Below are 19219 nucleotides of genomic sequence, written 5' to 3'. Positions count from 1 at the left end.
TAAATCAGTGAATCTTTGCTTGAGTTTTAGGAAAGTAAAATTTGAAAATGTAGGTGTTGGGTTTTTATCAGTTTAAATGTGCATGCATGTAAAGAAACTGTGTACTAGGGAAAATAGAATGAACTCCAAATAAAACCACTGAATAGTTCCAATTGGGAAGCAGGGTACTACTTAATATGAGCAAAAGTGGAATACTGTAGTTGCACTCATAATGATGGCATACATTTCTCTTGTGCAGAAAGTGGCTAGACAGAGATTTTCCTTTGAATTGTTCGCAATTCACATCCCTCCTGGTTTATATCAGGATAAAAATTATTGTCATAACAGAAACTTGGCTGATGATACATATAGGAGACCCTGGACAAGAGGTATGTTGTATCTGGCTTTCACATTTAAATTAAATTTTTAAAAAATTAAACAATCAGCTACAGATGAAAAAGAAGGATCATGAGAACTTGGCAAAGTTACAAAATGTATGTGGACAACTTTCTTGTGTTAGAAATACATTAGCCATTTTAAGCATCCTTTTGACTGATCACAGCAATTCAGTACAATCAGATGATCAAAATAATTGTTCGCACACCATAGACATAATAGCTATCATACCCATATTGTGTTGTATTTGTGGGAGTGAACACTGATTGATTTAGCTGACTGAATGGCACAGAATGCTATTCACAATCAATCCAATTATTCAAATAAGGTTTATAGTCCAATTACTGTGTGTGGAGGGAAAAGTCCAAGTTTGTCCTAAAGCAAATCTTACACAGGCCCTAGGGATGGGGTAGGTTTGTGGGCAAGCTGAAGACTGGGCATTGTTACATTGGGTAAAGAGTCCAATGAACAAGGTGACTGAAGGAAAGGGCCAGGGCAGAATATGAACTGAGAAACTGGAACCAAGAAACCAAGGATTTTTCGTAATGATTTTCATACTGTTTCTTAAGTATTTTTGTTTTGTTTTGCTGTAGTTACACCTGACCTCACTCAAATTGATATGGATCGTCCTGTGCTTGATCTCTGGAATAAATATCTTGGCACAGAAGACTTCTTGGAGGAGTGAGTCCTCTTCGTTTATCATTACGTAGTTGTTGATGCGCTTGTATCCAAGTACAGTGGTACCTCGGGTTGAGTACTTAATTCGTTCTGGAGGTCTGTACTTAACCTGAAACTGTTCTTAACCTGAAGCACCACTTTAGCTAATGGGGCCTCCCACTGCTGCCGCGCCGCCGGAGCATGATTTCTGTTCTCATCCTGAAGCAAAGTTCTTAACCTGAAGCACTATTTCTGGGTTAGCAGAGTCTGTAACCTGAAGGGTATGTAACCTGAAGCGTATGTAACCCGAGGTACCACTGTAAATGTGTTTAAGATGGGATGCATGGGCTTTAAAAACAGAGTCAACATTACTGCATATCTTGTATGTTTTAAAGTAATGGACCTTGAGCTGTGCAGTACGTGTTCACTGTTCTGGAGGTTGACTACAGTGTACCATCTGCAAAATGCAGATAATATATGACATCTGCTTTTCAAGGAAAAATCAGTTTGAAGTCCCATCTTGTTCTTTAATTGTGCTGTGTTAATAACTGAAAACAGAAAGCGCCCCTGTTGTTAGTGTGACAATATATACAGGAGCATAATGAAAAAATACCTTTGATGCAACTGAAATTTCCTGGTGTGAAAGGCCTGATCCTGCAGTTTTCAACTAAACCACATTCTGTGAAAGACTAGATGAGTTTCTGCACTCTTTAAGAAAAACTAATCACTTTCACAAACTGTTAAATGCCAAGGCCAATTCAAGACAGCTTGGTGTCTTAAGCAGAGCCAAAAGTGCAATTGATTCTTAATGGACCTACTGTAATTTCAATGGGTGGACACAAAGCAAAACCTAGTTGAATACCACCCATAACCTTAATCTCAGCATCATGGGTTCGAGCTCCACGTTGGGCGAAAAAAATCCTGCATTGCAGGCGGTTGGACTAGATGACCCTTGTGGTCCCTGTGATTAATTTCAGTGACTCTAATCTGAGTTGAATACCATCCCATATAGGGAACTTGGACAGCAATAATTTGTTTGTTTGCTTGTTTATTGCATTTATATCCCAATTTTTCCTCTAAGAAATTCAAGGTGGTCTACATGGCTCTACACTTCCTCATTTAATCCCCACAACAACCCCCTCCATACACACACAGAAGGCGGAATGAGGTATATAAAAGTAGGAAGTGTGAGGAAGAAATAAACCAGGTTGGCTCCTCCTCCTCGTTTATCACATTTGTCTTCCTGCAGTCCTGTCCTTCATGTGCATAAGGACTGAACTATATCCTGTTTTGCTGCTTTGCACTGTTTTCCTCGAGAATTTATATCATAAGTTTTCCACAGAATTTTGTACAAAGAAAGCAAACCAAAACCAATGTACATTCTCTTATGTTATAGTATAGTCCAAAAAATGAAGTGAGACACTACAGAAGTAAACAATATTTATTATTATTATTATTATTATTATTATTATTATTTATCCACCCTTCACCCTAATGTCCCAGAGCACATTACAACATTAAAACAGTTTAAAACAATTCCACAGGTTGACTTTGTTCAGTGAAATATAATGAAGCTATATTTAATGAATGAAATGAAGTTTTCTGAGATGGGGGACAGAATCTTAATCAGTATGTTAAAATTACATTACAGAAAGGTGCATTAGGGGTTATCCAACTTTGTCATTCATGAAAAAGCCTTTTTATGTCTTCAGGTTGATACCTTTTAGCTTGATATATGAGAGACATGTTATTTTATAACATTCACATAAGAGTCAGTTAATGCTTTTCATAGGATGACCTTGTTCCTTTTGTCTCCTGCATTTAGTTAATTCTAGAGATTGTATTGACTTTCTGCTGACACTATTGTTATAAAGCCAAGAGTTTACTCAGAGAGCCAAGTAAATTAAGTTTCAGACATACAGTGATAGAAACAGGCAAAGTCAGTAAAAGAGGGCAACTTTAAAAGGAAGAGGCGTAGTCTTTAGATCAGATTCTTAATTTAGAAAGCGCAGAGGCAGAAAGGCACATTAAGTCATCACTACTGTGGCCCCATTCTATGCTGTGGGGTTATGAGACACATACATTTTTCCTCTTCAGCAATTTGTCATTGGTCTAATGTCCTTAAAATAACTATGGACAATGACTTAATTCTATCTTCTTGCTGTGTGTCACCTGCAGTCTCTACTAGCACAAGCCTCAATGAATGATACAGTCGTTGCAATAAAAGCCTGCGCTATGCATGAACATAGGAAATCTTACCCTTCTCTGAAATACACATCCTAGCTGGTACCACTATTTCCCCCTTGCACCTTTCTCTGGACTAAGGCCATGGGAACATCCCTAACAGTAAGATAAGGTAAAGGGACCCCTGACCATTAGGTCCAGCCGTGGCCGACTCTGGGGTTGCGGTGCTCATCTCGCTTTATTGGCCGAGGGAGCCGGCGTACAGCTTCCGGGTCATGTGGCCAGCATGACTAAGCCGCTTCTGGTGAACCAGAGCAGCGCACGGAAATGCCGTTTACCTTCCCGCCAGAGTGGTACCTATTTATCTACTTGCACTTTGACGTGCTTTCGAACTGCTAGGTTGGCAGGAGCAGGGACCGAGCAACGGGAGCTCACCCCGTCACAGGGATTCGACCTTCAGATCAGCAAGGAAACAATAAAACCAACAAAACTGGAGTACTACTGGCAACAGTCTCCAACTGCACACGGCTATTCGCAAACACAGTCAAGCTGTTGATGTGAAAGTCCCAAGTTTGTCCTGACGAGACCCCTTTCTCCCTCTAGCCCCAGCAGAAAAGAAACAGTGACCACAAAGTATTTCAGACAGCCCGCCCTCTCCTCCTCCCACCAGGTTCCCATATCCTGAGTGGAAAAAGGGAAAGCTTATATTTATGATAGCTCTCCTTCTGGATGTCTCAAGGCAGGAACCTAACAAGGACCTCTTGACAACTGATCAGCTTGCTGCCTACCAGAAAAACCCCATAATTGGTGTCTTATTATCACAAGTGACCATGCACAAGGTTACAGTCGTTTTTCCTGTATGTCTCTAGATAGAGGCTTTTTTGGCTATTGAGATAATGCCTAGGCCAGTGGTGGCCAAACTTGGCCCTCCAGCTGTTTTGGGACTACAATTCCCACCATCCCTGACCACTAGTCCTGTTAGCTAGGGATGATGGGAGTTGTAGTCCAAAAACAGCTGGAGGGCCAAGTTTGGCCATACCTGGCCTAGGCAGAAGGACTATCAGAGCCCCCCTTCTGCTAGTTAAGACCAAGTGACCTTATGTGAAATTACTGTGCTGCAACATGGAACATGTGATTAGTGCAGCAGCACATGACAAGTGTTTGGGTCCCAGCCCCTTCTGTAGCAGGCCATAGTAGCTGACCAATATGGATATATATATATATATATATATATATATTTCCATCAACAAAAAAGTATTAACTTTCCACTTTTCAGGAAACCCACTTCAAGCACTCTCTTCCATGTCCATAATGAAGATATTGAAATTGTTCCAAGTTCAAATCCTGGTTCGCCTTTTGACATAGAAGATGCTTATGTGCTTATGAAGAATGAAGACAGTTATTTAAATCCTAAATATGCTCCAGTGGAACTTGAAGAGCCGGAAGAAGGTAAATGAGCATTCTGTACTTCACATTTCAAATACTGCGTTTTTTCGACTATAAGACGCCCCCATGTATAAGACGCCCCCTATTTTGGGGGGACTCAGATTAAGAAAATGGGGAGAGATGGCCCAGAGTATAAGGTGCTCCCTAATTTTTGACATTATTTTTTTAGGGAAAAAGCCTAGTCTTATACATGGAAAAATATGGTAATTATCAATACAGTGCTATCTGTTGCAGAAATGTGAAAATTGCACATGCCAGAGAACCTGCTCGCCCATGTGTTATATATCAGTTACTATGTGGCTAAAAAACCGTGGAGCTACCTGTCTCGAAAGCTACTGCTGTTGTGTAACTTGCCTTCTCTTTTGCACACCTCCCCTGCCTTGATTTCATGCAAATCCAGGGTTGTGGTGAGACAGTCAAAAGTCTCTGGTGGGGGCTGCACTCTGACTTTATGCAAATCCAGGTATGTGATGTGGCGCTACAAATCCTACAATGGGGGCTTCGCAATAATGAACTAGTGCAAATGCAGTATAGAGAGATACAGATTTCTAAGACACTTTTCAGGATATGAATTGATCTGCAAAGCTATGTCATTACTTACTATTGTATATTTATTTCCATTTCTAAAAAGGTTTTTATATTGAAAATGAATTTGTTTCGATGGACTATTTAGCTCAATATGCTAAACATCTACCTACCCCGCATATGCTCTTGAGCCGAATAAACAAATTCCGTGTACAGAAACCTTTCAGTGTACAGGAACCCCTTTTAAATTTTCAAGGAGATAAGATAACGGAAGAGGACATATTCAGGTATTATGTAACTAGATGTTGTGAAATAGGTGATATACATGATTAATATCTTAATATCTGGCCACAAATAATTTTTGTGCACATTTTTATTATTACTGATTTTGATCTTTTTAAACTAAGCTCTGACTTACATAAGCTTAATTTTATCTCATTGATCTTTCCACCCTTAATTCACCAACTTTTATAAAACTGCCAAGAACAAACTGGTTTTGCATGCTTATCTGGTTTTGTAAGGGGGGAAATGTGTATTTGTTATTTAGTTGTAAAACAGAAAACTAAAAGGCATTTACTTGTGCTTTGATTTTAAAAGAGAGTGTTTTGCTTTCAAAATGAATGTGACATCTGAAATGAATGTGAAATCTGAAGCAAAAGGGAAAGTACACCAGGACAATTTTGGTAAAGTTTCCTTAAAGAATGAGGAGGTATGTAAGTTACTTTATTTAATCAATGGCGTGTTTATCATCCTTATCAAACTGCTATGCAATGATTTTGAAATTTACTCATGCAAACTATTTTAAAGTCATTTGCCATGCTTCCAAAGATACCTTGTTTCTATATGGCTTCTGCCTGCCTTTCATTAACCTTAGATAATAAAAAGGTTGCATTGATAGAGTAGTAGAAGAGTAGTTTATAAAATCCTATGTGCTCACATATGCTAAAGCTCGGTGTGCAGCCAGAAGCTGGTGATAATGTTGAGCTTCACAGCATATAAAGCAGAGGTAAGGAACTTTTTCATCCTGGTGGATAGGATCCTGTGTTCCTTCATCCCTAAGGTGGCGTTGAACCAGCTACACTCCTCAGTTGCCTACTGGAAACTCTGGAGTGAAGCCAATCCCAGTGGGGCATGAAGTCAACTGATCAGCACTGACATTAGGCCCTGGTTTTGGTGGGGGTTGGCCACACTCTGTAGTTACCTAATCCAAACAGAGCTTGCATTTGTTGCAAAATTTAAAAGCTGCTGGCACAAGTCCCACTTGCTAAGGGACAATCTAGGTTGACTTTTAAGATTGTTTGCAGCTGTGGTTTATCTGGCCAATATGGGATGCCATAAATGGTGTGAGATGTAGGATGTGTGGATGTTGCTAGGGAGGAAACGACCTTGAAGGCCAAATTAGGACCCCTGATTAGGCCTGTAGTCCAAGGCTGAAGGGAGGGGTTAAATCCTGCATTAGGTGCATGTGACTATTCCCAACAGGGAAAAGGCTCGCGCAAACCAAAGCAAGCAAGATTTCATCCCCACTCATCCAGTTCAGTTTAAGCAACCCAGCATTCCTGTTTGAGCTCTTGACAATTGGGACTTAAAAGGAGCGCATATCCTGATGTCATAGTGATGTCAGATGATTAACAAGTAGGTATTCTACCCACCAGTTATATTTTGCCTGCCAGTGGATGAGGAAATAGTGATCTGGGCTACAGGCCAGGAAAGGTTTTCTACCCCTGGACTCCGCCACTTTTCCTGGTCAATTGGCACCCATTAAAGGTACTGAGATCTATGTGCTGAGGCTATTAGATTTGTTTTACTTCTGTGGAAAACTAATAAATGATGCTTTTATACTGAGGTAATATATAACACTATTAAATAATTTTATACTTATCCAAGATTCTTTTAAAAATACTTTGCTAGTTCAAATATAAAACTCTTCAAGCTGCTTTGAGAAATATTATGTATGAAATAACTGTTTCAGGTTTTTTTTAATCTATCTAGACAAATAGTGAGAATCTCACATGCTTGGAGCTAATCTCTTCAGAAATTCAGGAAATTATAGGAAATGAAAATGAGAATCTTAAAATAACCAGCGAAGGTAAGGATACAGAAAATGGTCTTCTAGCCCTAGTTCTTGGGTTTGATATTGCCTAGTTTCATTATTTTGTTGCTGGTCATTTTAACTGGTGAAAACAAAATAATCAATTCTCATTCTTTGTATTCTACTGAGAAAGACAATTCTTTCAATTTCATGATAATGTCTTTTTCAGACCTTGAGGTGAAAATTACTCCTGAGACAGAGAATTTGGAATCTTGTCCCCCACAAGAACTTTGTGCCAGTCAGAGCAGAAGTGTACTGGAACTCAGCAGGCCAGGTAGGACTTTCTAGACAGGCAAATCTGAGACGGCTGAGATATTTTGGAGAATAGCTATAGATCTATAACAGGGACGTCCAACTCCCAAGAGACTGCAATCTACTCACAGAATAAAAAACTGGCAGTGATCTACCCCTGTCGGGGGGGGGGGGAGATCAGGTCAAAGTTGTTGAGCTTTTTTTAGGGAAAATTTATTCGCAAAATGTGAATACCTATAGTATACCTATATCTACTATAGTACATCTGAAGGACCGCCTGCACCCCCTTCATTCAGCCCAAACACTGAGGTCCAATTCCAAGGGCCTTATGGCAGTTTCCTCACTGTGAGAAGTGAGGCTACAGGGAACCATGCAGAGGGCCTTCTCAGTAGTGGTGCCTACCCCGTTGAACTTCCACCCATCAAATGTCAAGGAAATAAACAACTAACTGACTTTTAGAAGATATCTGAAGGCAGCCCTGTACCAGGAAGTTATTAATGGTTTGTGTTTTACAATTTTATATAAGTGGTACCTCGGGTTAAGTACTTAATTCGTTCCGGAGGTCCGTTCTTAACCTGAAACTGTTCTTAACCTGAAGCACCACTTTAGCTAATGGGGCCTTCTGCTGCCGCCACGCCACCGGAGCATGATTTCTGTTCTCATCCTGAAGCAAAGTTCTTAACCCGAGGTACTATTTCTGGGTTATTGGAGTCTGTAACCAGAAGCGTATTTAACCTGAAGCGTCTGTATCCCGAGGTACCACTGTATATGCTGTAAGCCACCCAGAGTGGCTGGGAAAACCCAGCCAGATGGGCAGGGTATAAATAATAAAAATATTATTATTATTATCTTCTTTTATTTTTGCATTCTGAATATCTGAAGCAGGGTTGACAGAGAAATGTAATTTAGAAATCTCTGGAGCTCTGCATGTGTAACTCTAAGGCTTCATATAAATGTAACTATAAATAGTGATTGTTCTCAGATATTTTTTGTTCCTGCTGCAGAGTGATCTTAGCTTCTCTTCAGATTTTGCAAGGGAGAGAGCAGGTCTTCCAGGACTCACAGCAAAGATGGTTTTTATATACCTTTGCCTTTATTTTAAAATGTGCATTCTTTCCCTTAATACCTTTTTTGGCTGTGGCTCCGATCTGGTGGAACGCTCTGTCACAAGAGACTAGGGCCCTGCGGAACTTGACATCTTTCTGGAGGGCCTGCAAGACAGAGCTGTTCCACCAGGCCTTTGGCTAGAGCACAGCCTGACTCCCTCCTTTGGCAATCTTCACAGAACTCTAGCCCAATGGTTGCCATCAATTTGATTTGAATTAGTTTTATAATGAAATGATTTTAGAATGTTGTATCATTTTATTGTTGTTAGCCACCCTGAGCCCAGCTTCGGCTGGGGAGGGCAGGATATAAATAAAATTTATTATATTATTATTATTATTATTATTATTATTATTATTATTCTCCTCTTGTAGGAATTAATGTGAAATGCATGTTTTCCCATTTTTCACAGAGCATCAGACTTCCGTACCTAAATGTCAACAGCTTTCAGCTATAGAATTTCAACCCGACTACTTGCAAGGAGGTAACACCCCCATGGGTGAGATGGCCAAGGGAAATTCCCCCTTGGCCTGTGACCATGTGGGTCTGGCTGGCCAGAAAGGAGGCAGAGAGCAAAGATCCACAACTGACGCCCACCAGGGAAGCAGTGAGCGTCCATTGTCTGCACATGAAGACATATTGGAGTTCAGCCACCTGGAAAAAGATGACTGCACTAATTTAACAGAAACTTGTGCCAGACCATGTGTTTTAGAAGAATTGAACACAGATTTAAGCGCTGGAGACGAGGTTCTTCATGCCAATGTAGAAGTGGTCTCAAAAATGTCTACCTCTCAGATGGACAGTGAGTAATGGGCATTTTGTGAGCTGTTGTTTTTTCCCCACAGAATGAAATGACAAAAAAATTTGGCTTAATAGACAGTCTTACGTTTTGTAGTTGATAGTAAAAACAAAATAATCAATTTTCATTCCTTGTATTCTACAGAGAAAGACAATTCTTTCAATTTCATGATAATGTCTTTTTCAGACCTTGAAGTGAAAATTACTCCTGAGACAGAGAATTTGGAATCTTGTCCCCCACAAGAACTTTGTGCCAGTCAGAGCAGAAGTGTACTGGAACTCAGCAGGCCAGGTAGGACTATCTAGACAGGCAAATCTGAGACGGCTGAGATATTTTGGAGAATAGCTATAGATCTATAACAGGGACGTCCAACTCCCAAGAGACTGCAATCTACTCACAGAATAAAAAACTGGCAGTGATGTACCCCCGGGGGGGGCGGGGGAGAGATCAGGTCAAAGTTGTTGAGCTTTTTTTTAGGGAGGAAAGTAAAAGGTGCTCACAAACTTGTTTTCAAAATTGGACATCCCTGATCTATAGTATACCTATATCCATAGTACATCTGAAGGACCGCCTGCACCCCTTCGTTCAGCCCAGACACTGAGGTCCAATTCCAAGGCCCTTCTGGCAGTTTCCTCACTGTGAGAAGTGAGGCTACAGGGAACCATGCAGAGGGCCTTCTCAGTAGTGGTGCCCACCCTGTTGAACATCCACCCATCAAATGTCAAGGAAATAAACAACTATCTGACTTTTAGAAGACATCTGAAGGCAGCCCTGTACCAGGAAGTTTTTAATGACTGATGTTCAGCCACCTGGATAAAGATGACTGCATTAATTTAACAGAAATGTGCTAGACCATGTGTCTTAGAAGACCATGTATTTTTGCATTCTGAATATCTGAAGGGGGGGTTGACAGAGAATTGTAATTTAGAAATCTCTGGAGCTCTGCCTGTGGAACTCTAAGGCTTCATATAAATGTAACTATAAATAGTGATTGTTCTCAGATATGTTTTGTTCGTGCTGCAGAGTGATCTTAGCAAGGGAGAGAGCAGGTCTTCCAGGACTCACAGCAAAGATGGTTTTTATATACCTTTGCCTTTATTTTAAAATGTGCATTCTTTCCCTTAATACCTTTCTCCTCTTGTAGGAATTAATGCGAAATGCATGTTTTCCCCTTTTTCACAGAGCATCAGACTTCCGTACCTAAATGTCAACAGCTTTCAGCTATAGAATTTCAACCCGGCTACTTGCAAGGAGGTAACAACCCCATGGGTGAGACGGCCGAGGGAAATTCCCCCTTGGCCTGTGACCATGTGGGTCTGGCTGGCCAGGAAGGAGGCAGAGAGCAAAGGTCCACAACCGACGCCCACCGGGAAAGCGGTGAGCATCCATTGTCTGCACATGAAGACATATTGGAGTTCAGCCACCTGGAAAAAGATGACTGCACTAATTTAACAGAAACTTGTGCCAGACCATGTGTTTTAGAAGAATTGAACACAGATTTAAGCGCTGGAGACGAGGTTCTTCATACCAATGTAGAAGTGGTCTCAAAAATGTCTACCTCTCAGATGGACAGTAAGTATTGGGCATTTTGTCAGGTGTCTCCCCCCCCCCCCCGCAGAATGAAATGACAAAAAAAATTGGCTTAATAGACAGTCTTACGTTTTGTAGTTGATAGTAGCAGGCAACAGGGCTGGCATCCATGTGGATGTTGGGTACAGGGCTGGTGCATGCCTACATTGGTTGTTGAAGCACAGTTGAATGAACATCTGAATAGAGTTACAGATACAAAATATGGGAAACACGGAGAAAACCTTTATATATATATATATTCTTCTTTTTAGAATGCCTTGAAGAGACAAGTTCCTTTGCTAACAATAGAATGGAGTCTTCTAGTGTCCCTGATTGTAGTGGAACAAAAGGTTCTTGTTTGTCTTCTCAAAAGAAAGAGAGACTTCTTCCAATGCTCTTGGAGCCTGCATCAGGTGTTGATCTACAGCACACAACATCTACTGTAGGTGACAACAGTGCACCTACTGAGAAAATCAGAAAAATGAAACTGCAGACTGAGACAAGAAAACCAGGGCATTTTGGAAACCCAGAAGAAGAAAATGATCAAGTCCAATTTGTCAGTTATAAGGAGGCATCTACTGACGCAAAGAATGCATTAGGAAATAACATGCCTGATGGATTTGATCTGCCTAGGAAATGTAGAGATGATTTTGACCTTTTGAGCAACTTTATCATGCTGAGGTCTCAACATATGATCATGCAAAACGAGGAACCAAACAATGTGGATATTCAAGCAGAAGGTAGCTTAAGGCAGTGATCCGAAGGTTTTGGGCTGGAGGGGGAACCAAGGTGGTTTAATCACCTCATTCAACACCTTGCAAAGCTCTGATGGCAGAGCAAAATTAGGTGGGGAGAATGTTCCTCCACTGGTTTCTGGAATTCAAAAATACTTTTTAACAGCTTTCCTTACCATTGTTTCCAAGGGAAGAAAAGGCTGAGGGGCAGACTTAGACACACTCAGAAGTGTTTCTAAATTTTCACCTGCCTTGAGAACATGACAAGAGACCCAGCGACTTTAGGATGCCTGACTCCTCCTGGCATTTTCCCTTAGGGGCCCTTCTGATGTCAGAGATCTAATTTGGGTTGGGCTAGAGGGTCAGACAACCTGTCCCAATGGGAGAGGGAGACTCCCAACCTTCTTTGATGCTAATGCTCTTTCTCTGTCCGATGGGCAGATCTGATCTGTTCTGTGACCCCTGGGGTGCCCTTCCAAGTAGCATAGGATTGCACCCAAAGTGCTCTTTCACAGAAGCCATACTTGACATAATTCTAGGCTTTACATATTTTCCATCAACTGAGAAGTTAGTCTATTTCTACAGAAGAAGAAAGAATTAAGCAGCAATCCTATAGCCACTTATCTGAGGTGTACTTCTGAGTTGGAAAGGATTGCATTTTTGCATAGCATACACTCTCTATTTTTACTTTAGCTCCACTTTTCCCAAAAAATGTTGCCCTGGGTTGAAAAGCCACTGTAAAAATTGAGCTTTCTAATCCAAAATAATTACATTTCCCCCCTCCAAGTTTTAAAAATATTTTTATTTATTCAAACTTAGCAAAGTTAAGCATCAGTGCCCCCTTGCTCCTTTATCTAATAAAGTTACATCTGGGTATAGCCTGTGTAAGCCAGCATATTCAGAAAGAGACATACGGTAATTGGAGGCAGATACCACTTAGGGCCTATCTACACTACAGGCTTAAACAGCCATTCCCTCACCAGAGGAAACCCTTCAAGCTCTAGTTCTATTTGGGGGCAAGGGAACTAGGGGTCTCTAACAGAATTCTCAGTACCCCAGCAAAACTACAATTTCGGGGAGTCTTTTAGGGTGTGGAGGCAGGCTGGTAGCCATGAGAGTTATTCTAATATTATCCTGTACGACTTCTTGCTCTGTGTTGGGAAACCACAACCAACCACAACTTTCAGTGGCATGCACACCAAATGAAAAAGCTGTGCATGTGATTGTCGCATCTGATCACCTAAATGTGGGTCACACGTCACTTCCAGTATGAAAGTGTCTTAAAATAATACTTTTTTGAAAGGGGTGCAATGCACTCTCTGCCCTATATCTGTCGTTGTTGGGCACAGTCATGCTGTTCTGACTGGATCTTGTGGAAAAGCAATTAATGAATAATAATAATAATAATAATATCTTTATTGTCATAATTAATGAATAAGGCCTTTCACCTTTAATAACTTACAATTTGCTTCCCTTTAATGCTTTGCAAGAATCTGCTGCCTGAAGCAGCCTGCCTCACTTAGTCTAATGGCAGAGTCAATCCTGCCCTCAGCAGCAGGTTGGGTGTGCATTCCCATTCAGATTATTCTGATGCAAGCCTGAAATTTCTCCATTGATCTCCTCCTCACCACACTTAATTCCCATTAATCACAGCTTCAGTGATTAGCCCAGCTAATAACCTTATCATATGAGTGGAGTGGACTGGCTTATAAGTGCATTGGGCATGATGCACCGGTTGTGACAGCGCATGCTTTACAGGAATTTGTAACAGTTGATTCCACAGAATAGTGAGTTTGGGAACTTGAGCTGGATCATAAGATCTCTTACTGTGTCATTACAAGCCGCAAGGAGAGTAGGCAAGGCATTATGATAGCATAGAGTTGCACTAATCCTGTTTTTTCTTTGCATCAAAAGGCTCTGGTGCAATGCCATATCCATCCTACTCTTTCCTGCCCTGTGGAGCCTTCTCTGAAACACCCTAACAAATAACACTGGCATAGACTAATCCCTGTTATTAGGTGTTGTCCTGCCTAGATGATAAGATAAATGAGTGTATATAAAAGTGTAAAGGGAGATTGCTCACAAAATGCTAACTACCTCTTTGTGACCTAGTTTGAAAGTGGGATTAGTTAAGTATGTGTGCACATATGCCATTTTAATTAAGATCTGTTAACATTCAGAATCAATTACCGTATTGCACTTTCATTATTTTGTTTTCCTGCTTTTTAAAACATCATTAAATGCAGAGTCACAGGAACTGATGACCTCTGTTCTATGCATACCAGAGTGGAACATCTGTACTTGGTTACTGCATTACCACCTAGCAAGCTCAAGCTGAAGCAACATCTGCATATTGATTGCTGCCATTGTATCAATGTTTTAGGGCTTCTTAAGATGTTAAAGACAGGGACGTGAGTGGTGCTGTGGTCTAAACCACAGAGCCTAGGGCTTGCCGATCAGAAGGTCGGCAGTTTGAATCCCCGCGACCGGGTGAGCTCCCATTGTTTAGTCCCAGCTCCTGCCCACCTAGCAGTTCGAAAGCATGTCAAGTGCAAGTAGATAAATAGGTACCGCTCCGGTGGGAAGGTAAACGGCGTTTCCGTGTGCTGCTCTGGTTCGCCAGAAGCGGCTTAGTCATGCTGGCCACATGACCTGAAAGCTGTCTGCAGACAAACGCCGGCTCCCTTGGCCTATAGAGCGAGATGAGCGCCGCAACCCCAGAGTCGTCCACGACTGGACCTAATGGTCGGGGGTACCTTTACCTTTACCTTTAAGATGTTAAAACCTTCCTTACATGATAGGTGTCCTACTATATATAGTGCGTGGGGAACTTGCTGAGCGCAATCTAGTCTGTTCTTGTAGCCTGCCAGTTGGATTAGCATAGATCAGTCTGGGATTCATCATAGCCCCCATGTGGCTTTCCAGATTTAAGGTATTTTGAATCAGTTCACCTGACAACTGCACCTGGAAGTGTTCTCCAAGAGTAGGCTGTTCAGAGATTACAGTATGATTTTAACAGGGGGGGGGGGGGAGTTGCCTTTTTGCTCAATTCCTGAATGTGAAATAGTAAAGTATTCAAGGTAAGGGATTGAATTGTCTTCTAGCTTGTCCTATAACATTTGTGGGGTTTTTCCCCCTGTTGTTGTAATTCTTAAATTCTAGATGCTAAGGAGAAGAGCCCAACACTGGAAAACAATATCAGTCCTCTTACCCTTAACGAAGCAGTTCCTATGGAAAAGCAAACAAAGGAAAATGAAGAAATAGTTTCCATTCAGATTAAAGCATCAGGTACTGAATATTTTAAGACACCTGGTAGTTAAAAGATTCTTTTATGGGTGGTATTTATGCTGTGGTTTCCAGTGTTCCAAAGAATTAGAAGATCAACAATGGCAAGTTAAGCTTTCATGAAAGGTAGCTTGCTCATCACTACCAGTCTTTAGATACATACTTGGGTGTATTCTGCTCAGTAGGGTTGCTATATATCAGGAAGTTGTTGAGCTTTTTTTTAGGAAGCGCCACCTTTTGGAAGTCTCCCCGGACATCAATTCCGCCTTTGAAATCCAGGTGAACTCCAGGAAAATACTGTTCAAGCTACTTAGCAGAAAAAAATCAGCATAGAAATGGTTCCCAGAACGTAGAATGGTTGCCACACTAGTATATAATTCACATTTATGAAGCACCGTAATTGCTTGTGCTGATTAATGCTAGGAAGCTGGTGCTTGTATGTGCAAATTTCATTAGACAGTCAAAAGGTGTCATGATGGTGATGTTGTGAAAGACTTAAGAGAGAGAAAAGCTTGTAGAAGGTAGAATTGCCATTTTTATGAGTTAAAAGAAGATGGCCATGTGGACATAGAAAGCCCATAGAGGTGTGGATAAGCCCTTTGCTTACATGTAGCATGTCCAACCTATGACATTTTGCTGCTTGAGGCAAAGGACAAGATGGTGTGCCCCTCGTGCCACCTACATGAAGCCCATCAGACTAGAAGTTGCATCTTACTTCAACACTGGCAGCAGCACAGTACACCTGCAGGCAACAGGCTCACTTAAGAAGACTTGCCGTTGGCTATGTGGCACCAATAGCTCTGTCCTCCAACACTACTGGTGCTCTCCTATTCCCACAATCCCCTGCCTGAGGGGGCAGCTTCCCTTTGCCTAATGGGTTGGTTTTGACGTAGAGCCTGTAATATCTGCATATGTCTAAAGTGTCTGCATCTGAAGATGCAAAGTAAACTTTGGCAGTCCTGGCACGAAGATAATAGATAAAGATAAAACTGAAGCAAAATATTTCTACTGTAGAATGTTCTACATTTGTTCTCTAATAAGGTAACAATGATGCCACCTAGTGTTTATCTACAACAAAAGGCTTATTTGGAAAATACCATATTTACTAAATACAACATTAGAAAATTTAAAAAGTCTGTGATTTGAATTCTGTATTGAGGGCTGTTAAAACATTTTGCATTCTCATCAGACTACATTATTTAACCATGTGCTGCCAACCTGAATTTTTTTTGGGCGGGGTTTGTTTTCTCCAGAGAGTCAATTTCAAGCATATCATATCCTTGAAGCTGCAGTGACACCAGTTTTAAAAGAGCTTGTGAGTTTTGGCGTGCCTAAATGGAAATTTCGCACCCTTAATTTTGACACCACCAGATATTTTTTAAAACAGCAGGAGAAAGTAATCAGTGATACTTTTAAACAAGGTGTGACTGGTAAGGACAGATTCATACATTGTTTATGACATTAGCAGGGTTATTTGTATTACTCAGGGATAAAGGTAACAGTTTATAACTTAGCAGACGGGGTAATTGTCCTGGCAACTATTATTCGGGGTTTCTTTCTGAGAATCTTCTACACACAATCATTTTAATTCATGGTATTAGGAACAGAATTGAAATTTCCAAGGATGCTGTAATAGCCTCTTTCTTCAGAACGGACATCATTTGTTCACTTGGCTTTTAAAGAGAATCCAAATGATGTTGCTGCTAAACTGCAGCAATCTAGTGTTTTCTGTATTGTCTTTTTCACCAGATCTGGAGTCATTTTTAAGACAATTGCAGTCATGTAGCAGTTCATTGTTGTTGTTGTTTTTAAAAGTATTATAGAAATATTGCAATTGCAATAATACTAAAAAAGATACAATTACTCTAAATGTAAGGAGGAAGCAAGTAATGAAAGCTCTTACCCATTGAGTAGGAACTGACTAATGAAAGGGGCAATTCAGTGCCCTAAGTGAATAGGAATAAGTTAGTTAATGTGTCTGTTGCCAAGAAAGAGAAACCACTGTAAAAGAAAGGGGCAAGGAGGAAGAGGGCAATAAACCGGCCAGGAACAGGGGAAAACGGGGCCTTGTATGATGCCAGTAGTGACAGGCTGTGGAATATTAGTATGGAGAATATAGGGGAATGTGGCTGTATATGAAATGCCATGTGGAACCACCATTTTAATACTTCTTCCAACTGCAGAAATGTATTGTAATGACTCAGTAGCACTAAAGAGCTCTAGTGTGGAAGCAATCTAAGGGCCTTAAATGCCCCCCATATAGAGCTCTGTCATTAAAAAAAGGTAAGAAATGCTATTCCCACATTTACCAAATAATTCTAATATTTATGGGAACACTCCTATGTAAACTGTACATTTCTGTGCCTTTTTAATAGGTATCAAAGAGGGGAGAGAGATTGCAGTATTCAAACATGCTGTTGCTCTTCATTTACTGGTAACAGTTCGAGACCTGTTATTAACATGTAACTTGAACACTGCATTAGGTTAGTTTTATATAATCATCATCATCATCATCATCATCATCATCATCCTTTGTAATTTTAATAAAACACAGCATGAAAATACCTGAACACTACTGTAGATCGTTGAGGCACTAGTGACGTTGTAAAAATCCATTCATATTTTATATCATTTTGTTGACAGATCTGTATGAGAATTCAGTTCTTCATTATTGTTCCAATTCCTCACTTTTTTAAACATGTAAATATTGTGAGGGGGGGCAGGGAATTGCTGTGAAAATGTCTTGAATGTAAATTCTTTTTTATTTGTTCGTTAATGGTATCATGGAAAAATTATATAGGTGGTGGAAGTCTAGTTTCCTGTTATTGGGAGTAGAAATCTAGCTATCTGGAATTTGTCTTTTGCATGGATCTGTAGCCTAATCCAGCAGGCAGCAAGGAGGCACAACCAGCTGGGAAGTGCCCTGGAACTGTGATTGCCTTGCCAATTACTGCTCAACTCCTCTTTGCTTGCTGTGCAGGAGGGGATAAAAGGGAGCCACCATGGGGAAGGAGAGAAAGGAGCACTTAGGGGAGCAGGGCTTCTAGTTGGAGAAAAAAGGCAATGGGAAAGGGGGGCTACAGCCGCTCAATCTCCCGAAAAAGCATCACTCCTTCAGATTGTCCAAAGATAGCAAGGACAATCTGCTGAGAACTGTATTGGATGGGTGAGCGATAAGGTGAGGTCCTCATCTTCGCTGCAACACCTAGAGACCTGATGAAGCTCTGGGTGTCCAATAAGTTTTGGCAATAAGTTTAGGACTTTGCTCTGAAGCTTTCTGGGACTTTGCCCTGAGGCTTTCTTCTTTCCCAGTTCTAATGAGGGAGGGGCCTAGCATATCCTTTGCAGAGCTAGCCCTGTATCATCTTCTAAGTATGTTTCAGTATCATATTCATTTCATCAGAGCATGAATTAACTTAAGGCTGTTACTCGTCACAGAAGTACTACATTTTGTCCCAGCATGGTACATTTCCCTCCTCCAAAATATTTCTAAAGGTTGAAAGGGAAGAGTTAATATATGTTGAGTCTGGAAGATTTGGGTGAGGGTGGCTGGTTCAGCATTACAGAATGCAGCCTTTAAGGGCAACATTGGCCAATCTTTAAATTACCAGTAAAACTATCGTGGACCATAACAATGTTAAAAGTCTGTGGCAGATGCATACACTGTATTTTTGGTTTATTTTTACAGCAGTGTATGTCACCTCCAAATGAATCAAGTATTTATATGGTTTGAGGGAATATGTTTATTATGCTTAGGGCTGTTTCTGTGCTATATATTTTTCTTTTGGTGTTGTTTTAATGTTAAACTTGACGGTTGCTTTGTGATTGTTTCATATTGGACAATAAAAAGAAACAAACTACTAGTTTGTTACAGTACTGTTGTTGATGATGATTTTGTAAAGCATGTGATTGATGTAACTAATTTTAAATAGGATATTTGTTCAACGCAAAAGATAGATATAAGGACTTCCTGGACTCCAGGCTGGATAATATTTGTAGATTGTTGGAGATTGTGCAGATTTCCATGCAGAAGCAAGAAGTCAACCCCAAGATAAAAGAACTACATCATCAAATGTCCAAATGGGTGCAGAGTAATATGAATGATCAGAATAAGGTAAATAATATCCAAAGCTGGCATATCTGGTGAAAACCAAAACTGGAATTATTATACAGAATTTTTAGCATAGCGTGAATTGC

General features: G+C 40.6%; 1 protein-coding gene across 3 annotated transcripts in view; it reads left to right on the top strand.

Annotated features, from left to right (window-relative positions):
• Nucleotides 1-19219, top strand: part of SHOC1 (shortage in chiasmata 1) — a 39512-nt gene that overhangs the window by 4196 nt on the left and 16097 nt on the right. Inside the window, exons 4-18 of one of the 3 annotated variants that reach the window (XM_080986662.1) lie at nt 239-368; nt 969-1056; nt 4493-4665; nt 5294-5474; nt 5785-5896; nt 7180-7276; nt 7449-7553; nt 9048-9437; nt 9621-9725; nt 10617-11006; nt 11276-11743; nt 14894-15025; nt 16276-16452; nt 17398-17505; nt 18955-19136. In XM_080986662.1, coding sequence (XP_080842788.1) covers nt 239-368; nt 969-1056; nt 4493-4665; nt 5294-5474; nt 5785-5896; nt 7180-7276; nt 7449-7553; nt 9048-9437; nt 9621-9725; nt 10617-11006; nt 11276-11743; nt 14894-15025; nt 16276-16452; nt 17398-17505; nt 18955-19136 — 2838 coding nt within the window. The remainder of the gene's footprint in view (nt 1-238; nt 369-968; nt 1057-4492; nt 4666-5293; nt 5475-5784; nt 5897-7179; nt 7277-7448; nt 7554-9047; nt 9438-9620; nt 9726-10616; nt 11007-11275; nt 11744-14893; nt 15026-16275; nt 16453-17397; nt 17506-18954; nt 19137-19219) is intronic. The other 2 variants (XM_080986663.1, XM_080986664.1) reach the window with 2 other exon arrangements.

This window comes from Podarcis pityusensis, assembly GCF_964106645.2.
Source record: "Podarcis pityusensis genome assembly, chromosome: 17".
NCBI classification, from domain to species: domain Eukaryota; kingdom Metazoa; phylum Chordata; class Lepidosauria; order Squamata; family Lacertidae; genus Podarcis; species Podarcis pityusensis.
This window is presented reverse-complemented; position numbering and strand designations above follow the sequence as displayed.